Source organism: Gobio gobio (genome assembly GCF_949357685.1).
Source record: "Gobio gobio genome assembly, chromosome: 8".
Taxonomy (NCBI): domain Eukaryota; kingdom Metazoa; phylum Chordata; class Actinopteri; order Cypriniformes; family Gobionidae; genus Gobio; species Gobio gobio.
In genome coordinates, this window is record NC_137114.1 from 28,488,649 (window position 1) to 28,507,764 (window position 19,116).

Genomic DNA, 19,116 nt, shown 5'->3' on the forward strand with positions numbered 1-19,116 from the left:
CCATCCTTTTCGCTTGATGCCTTCGTACCTTGGTCGTGTGGAAGAAGCCTTGGTTCTTGTCTGAAGGTCCCGTGTTGGGAGCTCCTTTTCGTCGCAAGATGCTCTCACAGGCTGGGGAGCGATTCTGGACAGTTGCTCGACTCAAGATCTGTGGAGGGACCATCATCTCTCCTGGCACATAAACCGCCTGGAGATGATGGCAGTTTTCCTGGCGTTAAAACACTTCCTCCCAGACCTTAGGGGCCACCATGTTCTTATCTATCCCTGAGAGCTGCTTACATCCCTTGTGTGCCAAACCCAGGGAGCAGACATCCTGTCAAGGAAGGGGCTGAGGCCCGGGAAATGGAGACTTCACCCTGAGGTTGTGGAGCAGATATGGAGGGAGTACGGCTAGGTGGAAGTGGACCTATTTGCGTCTCAAGGAAAGACACACTGTTCGCTATGGTTATCCCTCACACATCCAGCTCTGCTGGGGCTCGATGCAATGGTGAAGACATGGTCGAGGCTATGCCTGTACGCTTTTCCCCCTATCGTTTCTGGGAGTTCTCAGGGCTTCACTCCAGAGCTCCTTCCTGAAGTTGAGAGTTTTCACTTCATGGTGTAGGAATCGCTAGCTGCCTGATTGGTAGAGTGCTGGAGTTCCTGCAGGAGCAGTTCTCTGTAAGGTTATTCCCATCCACTTTAAAGGTGTATGTGGCTGTCATGGCTGCTTAACACACTGCAATATCGATGTAATGTGGTGGGCTGGGCCTCTCTGCACACATTTCTGAGGTTTTATATCCTGGATTTGGGTTCTCCAAATCTCGTGTCTTATTGCTGCTCTTTACGATTTCACACAAGACAGGCCTTTGTCAGTACAGTGGCATGAACGTTGCTACTGCATCGAATTATCTGACACAGCACGAGGTCCGAAAGGGACCGTCTCAGGTTACGACCTTTTCGAATTCTCCAACTCAGCATCACATTCCCTTTTCAGGGAGCCATGGTTACAGTCTTAACCTGAGACATTTTTTGTTGCAGTTCGAGTCCCATAACAAATGTCATTTTATTGGCGTCTTTGTTATACAAACTTTTTCCATCACAAGTAATGTTTTAATCTTTACAATAATACCAGCATAATGTACTGGATGTATTGCACAGGCTTTCAGAATTGACAAATATGGTGTAAGGTCACAACTTAACATGGTAACCAGTTAAACCACAACAGCGGGCTCAGACCTGAAGCACACGCACAGAAAGTCGCATTTCAGACAGACAATCACAAATTCAGTCGCAGATTATTATGCTTAAATGGTCAAACGTATATCAAAATGCACATCCTGGAGAGTCAAATGTGCTTTTACGCTTTGGCTGGAGCTGAGCCATAGACGGATGCACTCTGCGCTTGTCATATATCACAACTATTCAGCAATTTCAACCACATAATGATTGTTTTAGGTTTCAGACATTTAAATAAACATAAGTACTAGCGAAAAATGCATTTAAAGTTTGTTAAATGCACACTGATGTCTATGGAAGCGGCAATAATAATCCTTTCAATTATAATTTGACAACGTGTTTTATTCATATCAGATACACATTGTATAGGTAACTATATAGTTTACTCTATTCTTCTCCCAGTTCATCGTTCACTTACTTTATTGTATTTTGGGAGAAGTGGTTGAATTTATGTGTTGTAAATATGACTGTTGTAAGATCCGATTCTCTGAACTGTGGTGCAAACTAACATGCCGGTGCCCATCAGGCATTATAGATCAACTAACATGATCATTATAAAGGTGTTTAAATGACAAAACACATTCACTTTTACATATTTGAGAATCAGAATATAGTTCATGATATAGATAACAAATTTGTGAATATTTTGAATTTTAAACAAAAGGAAAAACTAAAGAAAATGCAAGTTATCATTTTAAACAGCTTATAAGGCAGTCAATCCCTCTCAGACAAACCCAGCCTACATGTTTAATAAAACTTAAACTGCACAGCAACTTAAACATTTCATTTTATATCCAGTACAAGCACATGTGCTTCATCAGAGAGAGAGATAGGACCCTTTATTAAACTGACTATTCTGCTTTAATATGTCAAATAAAAGCAGTTAGGTATTAGTTTTGCCCTGTTTACTAAATGTATGGCAACTAATATGAAGTATTCTGCATAGAATAAATAATTATTTTTGCATAAATTAACAGAACTCACAGAATTATTGCATTCCATTTTGTAATTTCTCTTAAGCATCTTCTTAATCAGCATACACACAGAGTCCAGAGACAGCTTACAGGAGCCTTACATTTGTAAGTGCTTAGTTTCAATCAACCTCAGTCAATTTGACTTTTGCATAAACATCACTAGAATATCGCATTTGGTCTTAGCAACAGATGTCCACTAAGCTTCGCCAAATCTGATTATATCACTACATTGTTTTTTGGTTAGAGAACATCACAGAAAAACAATTAAAGCTCCCCCATGAGTAACATATATGTATGAAAACACAAAATGTGAAACCTCTGTGAAAAAACCCAAACGTGGACTCGCCTTTGGTATGGGATGCACATGGGGCCACTCTGTGGCCAAAACAGAGTGAATGTGACAGCGTTAGACATTGGGAAAGAAACACACTTTCACTGACTACCTGTTCCTCAGCTGCCATTTCATTAGCGCTGTTGTTTCTGCTGTGCTGGGCAGAGTCGGATTAGACAGACGACAATCAATCCTATTAAAGTAGTCTTTGTAAGCTGCAGTGAAACACACATGCTCGAATGGTCCTTTGTGTCTCTCCCATGCAACTTGCCATGTGTCTTTCCTTCTCCGTCAGTTTTATCATCCTTCCTTGTGCTTCTCAGATTTTGGGCTTGTCCACTTGTCTGTTGGCCTTGCGAAATATTGACTTGACCTCCTCTGTCACCATCTCTTGCCAGTTATCTCTAAAAGATGAAAATGTATGTAGAAAGTTATATATGATGACACCAGACAGCATTGAAGATTCATTTTAGGACTTTGGTAAGTGATGCACTTTACAACAACTGAACAAATACACCGCATGCACAAATAAACAGACAAGCAATTAGTCCAGCACAATCAATAAACACCAGCACAGCACAAACCCACCAGAAGTAAACCTAACCATATGACAAATACAGCACAGCATGCAAGGCGCTACCTCCTTGCAATTGGCTATGGGTTCATGCCTTTTTCTCTGCTTTCCTTCTCCTGTAAGCCTCAATGTCCTCAGGTCTCAAACCATGGTTGTCTTCCCTGATGCATAAATCCAATTATCCAATTCGTAAATAGTATCCCATTCAAAAGTACAAAGAGAATTATTCTAAAGCTTAGAAATTCATCTGAAAGTTCATTTATAAGGACAATATAATAAAAAAGGCCACACTGCTTTACATAAATGTATATATGTTTAAAATATTATTTATTTAAATTGTAAATGTTTATATGTAAAATAAATGGTTAAATAATATTAAAATCTTACCCTGGTTTGATCTCTGGTGGTTTTGGCAAAGGATTAGTAAAATTAGATTTTCCAACAAGCCAGTATGTCTCTTCAATGCCTTTCCCCTAAAAAAAATCCATAAAAATTAATTTGAAAAACTAAATATATCTACAGTAAGTTAGTGCTAACACTACCATTTAAAAGTGTGGGGTCAGTTTAATGTCTTTGAAAGCAATTTAAAATGTTAACTTTGCAATTTAAAATAACGAATAATGAATTTTCAGTGTCACATGATCCTTCAAAAATCATTCTAATGTGCTGATTTGGTGCTCAAGAAACATTTATGATTATTATCAATGTTTACAAATTAAAAAACAATAAATCTGCACTCACTCATATCTTCCTAATACATTTAATGTTTCTTGCAACAAAGCACATATGGATCATTCATTCAGATGTTTCGGCAGTCAGCCTGAAGTTATGAATTTCTTTTTTTTTTTTAACTGCCCCCCTACTTATGAACAGTAGTGCATGTTCAAAAATGACGTTGTTCAAATATAATTGAATGAATTATGATTATTAAGAGAAAGCGTCTGCTTTAGTACCTTCAGCTCAGTCTTTCCTCGAACTTCTATTTTGTAGCCATCATTCAGTGAGTGGAGAATGTTCACTGTACTAATGTTCACATGAATTCTGTAAGCTGATGGAAATTATGTTTATTGACTGATCTTCTCATTACAGTACAGGTTTAGTATATCTGTAAAGAAAGAAAATCTGAACATACGCAACCCTGTAGATTCCATACGAGAGGCGGTGTTGACTGTATCTCCAAAAAGGCAGTATCTAGGCATAGTTAGACCCACGACTCCAGCAACACATGACCCTGGATAACAGAAACATGATGAGATAAAGGATGCAATATTTTATAACTACATATTTGGACAATGACATTTAATATGTCAAAAAGATTACATCAGCATTACAAGAGCTTTTTCATATCATTAACAATAAGCGGATGAAAACAGCTGGAGATTGAGAGGCTAACCTGAGTGAATGCCGATCCGTATCCTGACTGGAACTTCTGGCATGTGCCGCATCTTGAAGGATCCCACGGAGCTGAGAATATTCAGGGACATGTTGGCGATCTCGGCTGCGTGCTTGTTGCCGTTCCTCTTCGGCAGCCCAGAGGCCACCATGTAGGCATCTCCAATGGTTTCAACCTGTGATGGAGAAGAGTTAAATGGCTTGGAAATCGATTGCTGTTCAGCATGTTAACCTGGACATCCAAGCCAGTGTTATTTTTTCTATTAAAATATTTAAAAAAAAACTGTTATAACATTGTAATAACCCTGCAATAACCTTGATCCAAGCTTACCTTGTAGACATCGTGGCTGCCCAGCACAGCATCAAATAGGGAGTAAAGGTCATTGAGCAGGTCTACAACCTCAATTGGATCACTAAGGGATGAGATGGTAGTGAAGCCTACAATGTCACTGAAGTAGATGGTGACTTGATCAAAGTACTCTGGCTCCACAGAGGCACCGGTTTTCAGAGCTTCTGCCACAGAACTGAATGAAAATTGAAAAGAAGTTTAATCTGACATAGAATGACATTGATCCAGGAACATGTCTTACTTAAGAAAAATCAAATGAAGTATGTGAGAAGTGTGCTGGTGAATGAAAACACTCACGGAGGAAGCATCTCAGCCAGAAGCTTCTCTGTCCTCTGTTTCTCTACTTCCAGCTCTTCTGTTCTTTCCCTGATCAGGTCCTCCAGGTTAGAGGAGTACTGCTCCAGCATACGCAACATGGAGTCAATAATATTGGTCTTTTTGCCCTTGTTGATGAGCTTGAACTGAGAACAGACAATTAAGATGCATTATGAAGGAATTAAAAAAATCATTAGTAATATAGTTGTCTTTTAGACCTATTCCATGAAACTTTAATTAAAGTGTCTTCATTTGTAATGTTCCTGAAATCTAGAAATAGTGCTATCCATGCATGTTGTCATATTAGAAATGAAATATATAAATACACTATATACCATTCAAAAGTTTGGGGTCTTTTTCTAAACGTTTTTGAAAGAAGTCTCTTATGCTCACCAAGGTTTTATTTAATAAATAATACAGTAAAATAAGCAATATTGTGAAATATTATTACAATTTAAAATAACTGTTTTCTATTTTAATATATTCATGTGATGATCATTACTCCAGTTGTTAGTGTCCCACGATCCTTCAGAAACCATTTTAATATGCTGATTTGGTGCTGAAGGTTCATTGTTTTTTGTGGAAACCTGTGAAACATTTTTTCAGGATTTTTTGATGAATAGTTCACAAGAGCTCCATTTATTTGAAATAGAAATATTTTGTACTCTAAAATTAAAATGTCTTTGCTGTCACTTTTGATCAATTTAATGCATTCTTTCAGACCCCAAATTTTTAAATATGAAAAAAAAATTAAACATAAAATAAAGCAATATAATAATGAAATATAATATATATAAAAGCAATATTTAACTCTTTTCATGGACCCCAGAATATATATTTTTTGTACGATTATTTGAACATACAATATATCAAAAGAAAGAACAAAGAACAATGGTTTTTAAACAAAACCATTTTATTCTAACTTCTTACATTCTATATTTATCAACATTTGAATGTGGGTTGAAAGTTTAATAAAAAAAGCAACATTTTGAGCAAAGTTTTGTCTACATCTACATCTACATCCATGATCAACACATTGATGGAGTAGATAGAGTCCATCAACACCCCAAATGCTTGCACAGTCCTATAGCTTGTCCTGGGTCGACATTACATTCAGTGACATTAGTCAGTTCTGATATGCTGTTTAATGTTGGTGATCACGTTATTTTCAACACGTCCTCCAACCAATACGCCTATATAGGTCGTTTGTCACTTCCCTGAAATACGACCCATAGGAGCGTTTACTAAAGGTGTGCCCCTATCGACAACAGGACACTTTCATTTTAATGCTTTATTTCCTTTTATTTGCGTCATATTTGGTGTTTTGCGTAGCTCAATTGATAGAGCACTGCAAAATACAACATCATGATCGTGCAATCGTGGGTTCGATCCCAGGGAACACATGTGCTCATAAAGTGTATATGCACTATAAATCACTCGGTAGGTTTAGGGGATGTGTGTACTGTATGTAGTTGTTCATAAAAAAATATTTTTGCTAACTGGAAATATGACAAATAGTGATAAAAAGTCCACACATTGCATTTTAATGAACACGCATTTTCATTGGTAACGACAGTCATACGTCATTTCATGACGACAGACGTAACACGACACTGTCATTATTTTTACGCCAGCTAGAGGGCGCATGACTTAAAAACGTAAATAAAGGTCATAATAATGTGCTTGAAAACAACCTATAGAGTCGTGTTTTTTTTTTTGGAGGACAGTCTGGTTATTTTACATATGCATATGATTACATATGATATCGCTTTTTTCTGCATTGTCTTCGTATGTGTTTGGATCAGGAGATTCGGTACTCTTTTAGAAGATGCGTAATAGCACCCCCACCTAAGTTCCTTAGATCCTAAGCTTGTAACTCTGCTAGCCAATGCACTCAAAGCTCACCTGATCAAAGATCTGATCAAAACGAGGCCTTCTATCAGGCTGTTCACTCCAGCACTGCTTCATTAACTGGATGCATTCCAGTGGAGCTTGATCTGGAGCTACAGTGGGCCTGCACATAGGCGGAGGTTTCTTCACCTTCCTTATTATCTCTGTTGATACAATAAACACTGATCACTGATAATCACTGATAACACCTGCCCAGTTCCTGTTTACCAGTTCATCAAACTAATACTGTTAGAACATCTAGATTAAGTACAATTTATTTATAACCAACCTTCAGGAGTCAAGCCGAGCATACAGTATGGCGTTCCTCTGACGACTACTTCTTGAAGTATAATCGCGAAGCTGTACACATCTCCTTTATACGTTCCTTTCCGTGGACTTTCAAGATCTCTGAGATGTTCAGGAGCTGTCCAGAATAGATCTGAAAGACAAAGAATTGCCTTATTATGTATTTTTTTCCAATATCAGGGAATGAGATGGAATAAAAGTGATTTTTAAATAAATACCCATACCCTCTGGAGGTGGGGTCTCCTTTGGAGCTTTCTGGGTGTCAAGAATCTCATTGTAACCATAATCAGTGATCTTTAAGACAAAACGTCCATCAACTACGCAATTACGCGACTTCAGGTGCCCGTGAGGAAATTCCCTGTGGTGAAGATATTTCATGCCCTATTGGGTGGGTAACAGAAACTTTATATCAGATTATAATGCCGTCAAAGACCGATATTATGTATATAGAAAGTGCAGAATGGATTTGAAAAAGATTTTCTCAATAATATTCATCACAACATTCAAAAGTACCTTGATGAGATCCAGCAATAAGGAGGACTTAAACATCCAGTCCAGTTTGACATCGTCATTTCGAAGGAGGTCATGTAGACTCCCTCGGGAGCAGTGTTCGGTGACGATGGCAAACATCTCACAATCCGTGAAGAACCCCAAAAACGGATTGACATTTTCATTCCGTAGGTCCTTCATCTGAGAATTATAAATATGATAGGAACTGTCACTCAAAGAACAAGCTCATGCCAAACTGTTAGTTTTAAATGAAAGGTTTAGAGCCAATACCTTGGTGAAAATCTTAGTTGTGCTCTGTTTAACCTCCTTGAAATGACCCTCCTTAAACTTTTTTAGCCACACCCAGTCACCCTGCAAAGATCAGAATGACTTACATTTACATTTGGCAGACACTTTTATCCAAAGCGATTTAAAGGGATAGTTTCTTTGTTTTGTTGAACACAAAATAAGATATTTTAAAGAATCTGGGTAACCTAACTGGGACCCACTTTATATTAGGTGGCCTTAACTAATATGTACTAACATTTAAATTAATAATTTGATACAACGCACTTACTGTGGTCATACCTACATTGTACTTGCATAAAAAAAAATACCTGCATGTAATTACATCTGTAATTAATTTCTGTAGTTACATTTATAATTACACTGTTGACTCTTCCCTTACACCTAACCCTACCCTTAAACCTACCCAAACAACCACACCTGTCCTTAACATTACCCGTATCCCACTTCAATATCAGCAAAAGTGTTTTGCAATACAATATGAATACAGTAAGTACATTGTACTTATTTTTTGATGTCAGTACATAGTAGTTAAGGCCACCTAATATAAAGTGGGACCCCTAACTGTTGATGGTCCTCAATACTATGAAAGTATACTATGGAATTCTTCAAAATAGCTTCTCATACAGGTTTGGAACAACTCGAGGGTTAGTAAAGGATAACAGAATTTGTATTTATGCGTAAACTATTCCTCTACACATTAAGATTTGATCAGTTCTTGCTTTCCCTGGGAATCGAACCCTTGACCTTGGCATTGCAAGCGTACTGTTTGAGCTACAGGAAAGTTCACAATTGGGTCAAGTTGAAAAGACAGGGTGTGTTCAACCAATAAAATGAAATGACACATAGAGTCACCTCATAGACAGCCACATTTGAAGTTTCATGTGTTGCCGTTGCCATGCTATTTACAGAGCGGGACCGGTCACCTGCGCTCTTCTCCTCAATGTAACTTTTTGAATCGCTAAGATCCTCAAGGGTGATTTTCTGTAAGCAAAGAGTACATAATAAATGTAGAAAATATAGCCGAACATTTTCAGAAAAACAAGCGTAATGCTTAAGGAGAGCAGCTGATAAGGTGAGGCATACCCTCCTGCTCAGCTGCGGGTTGATGAAGGTCAGGTCCTCGAGCGTAAGCAGGATTCTGTTGGGCCCTTTGATCAGCTGAATTTGTTGGATTCGCCTCCTACAAATATCAGACAAGATCAGGCAACTTTCTATATATTCATAAAATTAAATAAATCATAAGTTCTATCAAAATCGCAGCAAAATTACCTTATGAATAGAGTTATGCCAATACAACCAAGAACTATAATGAAGACAATCACAAAGGCTATGATGACGTATATTAATTCCACACCTAAAACACAAGAGAATGAATTAGCTGACAAATAATATATAAAACGATATGCATCAGTTAACAGTGGTCATATAAAAACAACAATGTCACTGATTACAAGTCAAAAGGAACTTGATTTTAATCATTTGAATTATTTATTTATTCATCTTTTAATAATAATACTAATAAACGTTACAAATTATACATTAAATGATATGCCCCAGTTAACAATAATCACATAAAAACATATTTGTTAGCAAGATTAAAAATTAAATATTACTGTTTAATTTGAATTATTATTTGAATAATAATTATAGTAATAACAATAATAACATTGATAATTTACTAAACATAAAAATACCAGTTCGCTGTTTAAAACACTTAATTATTTAATTATTTGACTTGGAATACAATTTTTTTTTTTTAATTCATAAAATACTTATTCATATTTCTTAATATTATTTGACTTTGAATAATATTAATAATAGTTTTTAATATTGATCATTAACTAAAAATTAAACGCCTTATACACAACAGCTAATGTAACGAATGACAACTTATACACAAGACTGACTTTTAAACTGAAACAATTACACCATTAAAAGTCAAATTTCTCATTGAACAAAACTGTGTAAAATGTGTAGGATTTTGTGTGGGTCTGGTGTACCTCCTGTGCAGATGGCATTGGGGTCAAACCAGCAGCTGGAGTCTGAAGGTGGAGGTGAACCTGCAGGGAAATTAATGGACTTGCCGGCAAACAGCACCATGTCCGAAGTCAGGTCTACTTGAAAACAGCGATACAGTTGAGTTCCCCAGCCATCAGTGTCCAAGATCACGTAGTTGGTCTGCCCGTTCCCTAGGGCGTCTGTGCGGATGTTCTGGTTGAATCCGGAAAATGTGATGTTCCTCGTGAAGAAGGCCAGGTTGGACCCGGAGAACCACTTACCTGCTCTTCTGGCATTGTGCATGGACTTGGCAAAGAGGTACAAACTGTTGTAGATTGTACCAAAGAGCGGAGAGACCTGAAATGTACCAATCGAACGTTTTATGCGAGTGTACAAACAAGATTCATAAATGTGTCAAAGTGCACCGTCCGCACCTGCTCTGGCTCTTGTGAAACGATCAGTTCTCCAAATCGTTTGGCCATATTGAATGCTTCGTTGAATGACATCAGCTCTGACTCCACGGTGATGGTGAGCACAGCGTCATAGGCTTTGCGCAGTTTGGTGTTGTTTTGCAGTGGGAAGTAGGTTGTGTTGGTGTAGGGTAGGCTGTACAGGAGGGTGTCGTACGGTATAAACACATATCGACCATTTGTCAATCCCATGTCATCGGCCTTCATCAGGAAAGCAGTTTGTTGCTCTCCTCCAATGAGCGCTGAATGCATGCACATAATGATGACTGAAACATACATTAAAACTGAATAAATTCATGTTGAATTTTAAAAGCATTATGGACATACAATCTATATCTCATCTGTTTAATCATACTATATAGGGGGCACCGGGGCTAGATGTCACATGAGCTGTTTTTCATTAACTGTAGGATTTTGAGTGAAAAATCGAATTACAACTATGCTTTTGTATGTTGGTTTTAAATACCTAGTTCTCTCTCTTAATTTAAAATACATTTTGTTCCAATTACATATGCAAATGCTTAAAGTAGACAATAAAACCACACTGACAAACATTTAAGTAAAAGTTAGAATTTTAAAAGAATTATAAATATAGCAATAATTTAAATATGGTATTTTAAATATACTGTATATATAATTAATTTGTTACATTCATATAGAGCTTTTCTAGGCACTCAAAGCGCTTTACATAGAAGGGGTGAATCTCCTCATCCACCACCAATGTGCAGCATCCACCTGGATGATGTGACGGCAGCCATATTGTGCCAGAACGCCCACCACACACCAGCTGATTGGTGGAGAGGAGACCGAGTGATTAAGCCAATCATATATATATGTCAATGACATGGTCAATGACATGACATGTATTTTTTGTGTCCAAATTCATTATTTTCCTAAAAAAAAAATAATAAATACATGTCACATATCAAATTGATCTACAATATTTCCTTTATAAGATACTCTTTGAATTTTTTTGAAATTCAATTGACTTTTTGAGTTGTGGTCTTTCAAAGACCTAAAATGTCAGGTGGTGCGACCAGCAAATTTACATTTAAAAGTATCAATTCCCACTGCAATTGCAAAATTTAGTAAGAAATATAAATGTAAACCATTATATAATGTATACAAATAATAAAAAATAAAAACATAAAAACTCCTTATGGAAAATTGTGTTCTGAACACATAGAAAAGTGTCTGTTAATATGAATTGGACTAAAAGGGCAATACATAGAAAAGGGAAAGGGAATTTACCATGTGATATGCATTTTACAATGATTCATATGTATATTGTATATGTATATTATTTTGAATGAATATATGGTGGCACCACCTGACATTTTCTGGGTGGTAAAATCAGAAATCTTGTTTAATAATGGATTAATGCTGTCTTAAAAGCTGTAAAACCAATATGTATCAACACCATACATTTTTTGGACATAAAAATGCATTTTAAAACTCTTTTGCTTAAAATTATAATTTTTTTTATCTTAAAACAATTATTATTTTCTTATTTGTCATTGACCTATATATATATATATATATATATATATATATATATATATATATATATATATATATATATATATATATATATATATATATATATATATATATATATATATATATATATATATATATATATATATATATATATATGGGGATGATTAGGAGGCCATGATGGGCAGGGGCCAATGGGCAAATTTGGCCAGGATGCCGGGGTTACACCCCTACTCTTTATCGAAGGACATCCTGGGGTTTTTAATGACCATGGAGAGTCAGGACCTCGGTTTAACGTCTCATCCGAAGGATATAGGCTATATATTATAAGTTATATTTGATATTTTGATTAAAAAAAATTATATATATAATTTTTTTTTTATGAAAGGTTTGAGTTGTCATATGTTTTAGATGTTAAAAGTATCCTATTTATTAATAACAATATTTATTGGTTAAAACAGTGGTTTGTAAAACAATGTTACGTTATTGTTGTAGTGCTTAAAATTGTCATCTTAAAATGTTTTTAATATTTGTCTATACACACCTTAGAACCCCTAAGAAATCAGTATAAAAAGTGTCACAAATAGCCTTGTCATCTCCTCCTCTAAAATTAATGTTTATGTTGACACTCCAAATCTATGTGTCCAAAGCACTTTACCTTTTATCTCCCCTGCGTTTTGAATGCTCGTCAACGTGTTCTCCAACATAGTTTCATTATTCCCCATGGACGCAACGATGCCAACAGGAAGGCCCTGGTTTCTGAGAGCACTAGCCAATTTGGCAGCCGTGTCGATCCATATATCCTCATTAGAAGACACGATGCATATGTTAGCCCAGCTGAAATACTTAAGCACGTTGTAAAGCACCCGTGTCGGAGATGGTAAAGTTCGGGCAAATGTTGGGTAGCCCTGGACCCGGTCTAACTCGTAGTTAATGCACGCCCATGAAAATATTGACTTGTCCCAATTCTTGCCCATGAGCGAAGCGGCATTGCAGTATCCTGGATTTGTAGGGCCTACAAACGCATTAACTACATTCTCATATTGAACAAATGAGGTCAATGCTTTTGATGTCTCGCAAGCTTCCTGAAGGATGACAAAGTCCATTGTACAGCCCAGGTCTAAACTAAAATCCTCGTTTATGCGGCCAACAGCCAGTCTGGACGCAATGGCGGGAAGTGCTTTCGAGTAATAAGGGTCACAGTTCCAAGGCCCCAGGACTCCTACTTTGAAAATCTGGCATTGGACACAGCATGGGAACGTCAACACACCAAGAATGATCCATAGTGTAATGCTGTAAAATGGAAGCGTTGAGAGGCTGTGTCTGCTCCTGAGGATGGGGCAGCAGGGGTAACTGGATAACTCCCATAAAGCACCTCCAAATGGGAGGTGAATATGTCGCATTGTCCTCCTTTAGAAGCCGTTATGAGAGATGGACGTCACAAAGAGAAACCTGGAAAACAGCAGATTAGATATCAACGGAAGCCGTGGCACTTTTAGCATCATTGTCAAGGCCAAACACTACAATAATATATAGACTTATCTGTTGTATAATAGCTAGGCTGTATATTTTCAATAGCATATTACATTTCAACTCACTAAAATTGAAAACTTAAGTTAAACTTGTTTTTTTTTAATCTAATCAAAGCCAAATTTAACACCTAAAGTGATACTGTAAGTTCATTTGCCAACTTTAAATGTAATTACTGATGAAAAAAAAATCGAGTTAAAAAATAGTGGAGAAGGTTTACGACAGGTGACAGGTGCATTTTTTACATAGTATTATCATATTATCTTTATTATCAATAGGATATTGTTTTGTTAATCTATATTTTCATACACTAGAAATGCCACAAAAAGGATTTCCAAATTTATCTGCACTTATATTTATGCTATAATACATATTAAAAATATAATTTAGAAATTGAACTTACCATAATTCACATGGGCCTCTTGATGAATGAAAACATTTCCACAAAGTTTTTCCTTTCTCTTCCGGTGGTTTATTTCATAAGGTAGATTTATATCCTTTATAGAGTTACACGATCATCTTTCACGACGGTTTTCCAGCATCAGTCGTTCCGTGGGCATAAATAAATGTGAGTAGATCTCCGCTCACAAACAACAGTTTGATGAGGCTTGTCAACTTAAGCACCCTGGAGAGCTACTTAATACATGCAGTCATCAATAAAGGTGTTCTTTTGCACCTTCACGATTCACACCTAACGTTCAGTAACATTTTCCAGCTTCAATGTACAAAAACTCTCGATAGTGTTGTCAATTTGTGCTAAATTATTTACCTTAGTCTCGTTATATCGAAGGTCCTTAGTATCCTTGACGATTTTAAAAAATAACAAATACATTTTATAGTAAAATAAAATAAAAAGCGATATACGTTTTAAATGAATCTCCTTGAAAATATCAAGAGGCCTAGATGTTTCTCTGTCCAATGAAAGTCCTTTGAAAGTGACCCGCGGATGAATCTAATCCATACTTGGTCAGGGACAAAATAAGAGGATTGCAGACATACGTTAACGCTTCAGACCCACCTTTACTGACAGAGCTAGCCATGATTAGGCTACTTTTAAGACAAATTGAGGAAATGTAAAATATTATTAATGCACATTATATGGCGTGCAGCCATCACAAGCGTTAAAAACGTTAAATACATTAAGACGAAGACATTTTGATGCGCCGAAAAGAATCATTAAATGCACTGAACCAATCATATAACGCCATACTACTAAGTGATTTTCAACATCATATATTTTATTTTATAATAATTTATATTTTATGTTCGTGATAAAAGGTAGAAATAAAAAATAAAAAACTAGTGTAATTTTAATATTTTAATATGTGAATAATATTAATAATAAGCCTAATAATAATTTCAAAACAGTAAAATGTTCAAATAAGTTTTCAAAAATGTTTTTATTATTAAAAACTTGCCTTGTTTAATTTATTATTATTATGTATTATTATTATTATTATTATTATTTCTGAATACCATGACCAACCATGACCTGAACAAAAGTGTATTTTCATAATAATAATATATATATATATATATATATATATATATATATATATATATATATATATATATATATATATATATATATATATATATATATATATATATATATATATATATATATATATATATATATAGCCTATATGATATGTTTCACATGATAAAACTAACAATTAAAGCTACACAAACATATCTAAGAGACTTTTGACTCAAGAAAAAAAATATATATATTTTAAAGGTATGGGTGACAACTGTTATTTACATTTTGAGCATCTTTAATATTTAAGGATGAGCAAGGTCTCAGCAGCCCATTTCCACCTCGCCATGGAGACCTCGTGGCGCACGAGCGGTTATGAAGTGTAATTAGGCATTTGTTTGGTGTAGTTGTGATAGGCCCACTTCAATTGAATTTGCGCAAGGTGTATTGGGCACAATTAAAGTTAACGAAGGGCGCTCCCTGGGACGATCCCTAGAGTTCTCTCACATTTGCCTGCGTCAGTTAAACCTTGTGTTTTGAGAACACGTCTGAGGTCTCTCTGAGCTCATTTAGTCTATTAGCAATGTTTATGGCTTACAGAGATATACAAGCACAGATAAACAAAGTTGTTTTACTGCCTGATCACCAGCTATTACATCTTCATTGTTTCACATAGGAGAAACATTTGCTGGGCATAAGTCTTGACTTTCTGATTGATCATGTGAATTTTGGGATTTCTGATTTGCTCGAGGAGCTTAATACACCTGGGCATCAATGTAGGCCTGTGTGGGATGTTTGCCTTCAGGTTACTGTAGAGATTTTCTGGTGAGTTGTGCCGCAGTGAGAGTGAGTGAGTGAGAGAGAGAGAGAGGGAGGAGGACGAGAGAGATGTGCTGACCCATATCCAATAAGCCTCTGAGCTTCTTAAAAATTGCACCTTGACACCTCTGCCCTACAACCAGAAACAGAGGATGCAAACTCAGCAACCACAACCCAAAGCACTTACAGGTAATAATACAGCAATCTGCAGCACTCAATAACCGCCTATAAAGGAAACAAACCAAAGTGTCTCTGCCTTTGAAACTTTTATATTGATATAGGCCTACTATCTATACTATAGCCTAGATTTTAATAGGGCTGGCTAAGTAGCCATAATTAATTAACCACTGTTTAAGATATACTATACTTTCTAATATTTGTTTTACAATTAATAATAAAATTACTGTTTTACTTTCATTGAAATGAGGGCGTCTCAAAGACAATTGTTTTTGTTTTATTGTACTGCCATCTAGTGGATGAAAAAATATGTTGGTTAGCCTACAAGTTTATGTTTTATAATATTAAAACTATACTACAGTTCCTGTATAATCAGTGTTGTCCTCTTCATTTTCTTATTGCGCTCCTTCACTTTTTTCACTTCTTCTTCGTCAATTTGTTTAGAATCTCTGCAGATAGCAGAAAAAAATATAAGAGGCTTTGATAAGAATTCCAAAAAGTAAATGGTTGTCCTTGTGATCCATATCTACTAGAAATTTGAGAAAAGTAATAATATTAATACAAATAATATTACATTTATCCTTGAAGCTTTTTTATTCCTTAAATTCAATAAACGCTTAACATTACAGATACAGACTCCTAAAAATAAATGTTCCAAAATATTATTTTTTACATCAATGCCATACAAAAATGGTTCTTCTACACAAAAAAAGTTCTATATGGAACCAAAAATGGTTCTTCTAAAAAAGGTTCTATATGGCACCAAAAATGGTTCTTCTACACTAAAAAAAGGTTCTATGTGGCACCAAAAATGGTTCTTCTACACTCTAAAAAAAGGTTCTATGTGGCACCAAAAATGGTTCTTCTACACTAAAAAAAGGTTATATGTGGCACCAAAAATGGTTCTTCTACACTCTAAAAAAGGTTCTATATGGCACCAAAAATGGTTCTTCTACACTAAAAAAAGGTTCTATGTGGCACCAAAAATGGTTCTTCTACACTCTAAAAAAAGGTTCTATATGGCACCAAAAATGGTTCTTCTACACTCTAAAAAAAGGTTCTATGTGGCACCAAAAATGGTTCTTCTACACTAAAAAAAGGTTCTATATGGCACCAAAAATGGTTCTTCTACACTCTAAAAAAAGGTTCTATATGGCACCAAAAATGGTTCTTCTACACTAAAAAAAGGTTCTATGTGGCACCAAAAATGGTTCTTCTACACTCTAAAAAAAGGTTCTATGTGGCACCAAAAATGGTTCTTCTACACTCTAAAAAAGGTTCTATATGGCACCAAAAATGGTTCTTCTACACTAAAAAAAGGTTCTATGTGGCACCAAAAATGGTTCTTCTACACTAAAAAAAGGTTCTATGTGGCACCAAAAATGGTTCTTCTACACTAAAAAAAGGTTCTATGTGGCACCAAAAATGGTTCTTCTACACTAAAAAAAGGTTCTATGTGGCACCAAAAATGGTTCTTCTACACTAAAAAAAGGTTCTATGTGGCACCAAAAATGGTTCTTCTACACTCTAAAAAAAGGTTCTATATGGCACCAAAAATTTTTCTTCTACACTAAAAAAAGGTTCTATGTGGCACCAAAAATGGTTCTTCTACACTCTAAAAAAAGGTTCTATATGGCACCAAAAATGGTTCTTCTACACTAAAAAAAGGTTCTATATGGCACCAAAAATGGTTCTTCTACACTCTAAAAAAAGGTTCTATATGGCACCAAAAATGGTTCTTCTACACTCTAAAAAAAAGGTTCTATATGGCACTAAAAATGGTTCTTGGCTCGTAATCATAGGGGAACCCTTTTAAGTGCTATATAGCACCAATTTTGTCGCTTCAGTGGTTCTTCACCGGTTCTTTGACTAAGGTGCTATATAGCACCTCTGAAGAACCGCTGAAGGTTGGTGCTATATAGCACTTAAAAGGGTTCCCCTATGATTACGAGCCAAGAACTATTTTTGGTGCCATATAGAACCTTTTTTTTAGAGTGTAGAAGAACCATTTTTGGTTCTGCGAAAAATCAGTAAACAGTTTCTGAAAGACCCTTTTTTTTTCCTTTTAATTTTTAGTGAACTTTTTGTGCAATGGAAAGGTTCCACAGATGTTAAAGGTTCTTCATGGGTTCTCCATCCATCAATGCTGATAAAAGTGTAGAATTTAACTGTAGAATTAATGAGATCATCATAAGGTTATATGTTAATATGAATGTATCAATAATAAATTACACAGAATTTTATTTGATACTTCACATTGTGAAAACAAAAAAAAGTTAACGCAGGAATTTTTAAACATTTAGTGAATTTAATATTATTACTGATGAGAAATTACAAGATTAATCGTGATTTTTGTTGGCAGCCCTCCTTTTAACAGTGAAAAATAAAAACCCAATGTGCATAGTGTTCTTAGGTGTTTTTGTCAGGGATATACATATTAGGCATGTCCTTCCCTTGATACGAAGCAAATATTTATTGGATGATATAGCTTTAGTCTTTTAGCTTTAGCTTTAGTGCATTGACAGTATAAACGCCATTATTTAATTTAAGATTTAAAAAGTACCTGCACTGCAAAAAAATGCGTTTCTTATTTAGTATTTTTTTGTCTTGTTTTCAGTCTAAATATCTAAAAATTCTTAAATCAAGAAGCTTTCACTATATAAGAGAAATGACAAAATATTTTTTTCTTGTTTTCTGGAAAATAAAATCAAAATGAAGTGAGTTTTTTGCTTAAAACAAGCTAAATTATCTGCAATTAGGGTAAGAAAAATATCTTGTTATCTTGTTTTTGTTTGAAATCTTGTTTCTTGTTTCTGTCCCAAATAGAAACAAGATTATTTTTCTTACCCCATTGGCAAATAATTTTGCTTGTTTTAAGCAAAAACTCGCTTCTTTTAATTTGTTTTCTCAGAAAACAAGAAAAAATATCTTGTCATTTTACTTATCTAGTGAAAGCATCTTGATTTGATTTTTATATATTTGGACTGAAAACAAGACA

At 35.4% G+C, this 19,116-nt stretch overlaps 1 protein-coding gene across 1 annotated transcript; it reads right to left on the reverse strand.

The window, feature by feature from the left end:
- Nucleotides 1–1,013: 1,013 nt before the first annotated feature.
- Nucleotides 1,014–14,590, reverse strand: gucy2f (guanylate cyclase 2F, retinal). The gene is made up of 19 exons (XM_079823399.1): nt 14,046–14,590; nt 12,771–13,564; nt 10,580–10,881; nt 10,148–10,502; nt 9,417–9,501; nt 9,231–9,327; nt 9,000–9,128; nt 8,130–8,210; nt 7,863–8,039; nt 7,574–7,730; nt 7,333–7,482; nt 7,059–7,207; nt 5,136–5,299; nt 4,821–5,013; nt 4,491–4,665; nt 4,230–4,328; nt 4,051–4,145; nt 3,485–3,570; nt 1,014–2,927 (listed from the first exon to the last, which is right to left on the reverse strand). The coding sequence occupies exons 2-19, from the start codon at nt 13,513–13,515 to the stop codon at nt 2,843–2,845; spliced, it is 3,324 nt and encodes a 1,107-aa protein (XP_079679525.1). The 5' UTR covers nt 13,516–13,564; nt 14,046–14,590; the 3' UTR covers nt 1,014–2,842.
- Between the last annotated feature and the right edge of the window lie 4,526 nt (nt 14,591–19,116).

Coding starts and splice junctions, on each gene's coding strand:
- gucy2f (XM_079823399.1), bottom strand. CDS start 13,515: ATGCGACATATTCACCTCCCATTTGGAGGTGCTTTATGGGAGTTATCC. Junction 9,502..10,147: donor CAATGCCATCTGCACAGGAG/GTACACCAGACC, acceptor CTTGTGTTTTAG/GTGTGGAATTAATATACGTC. Junction 3,571..4,050: donor GAGGAAAGACTGAGCTGAAG/GTACTAAAGCAG, acceptor GATTTTTTTTAG/GGGAAAGGCATTGAAGAGAC.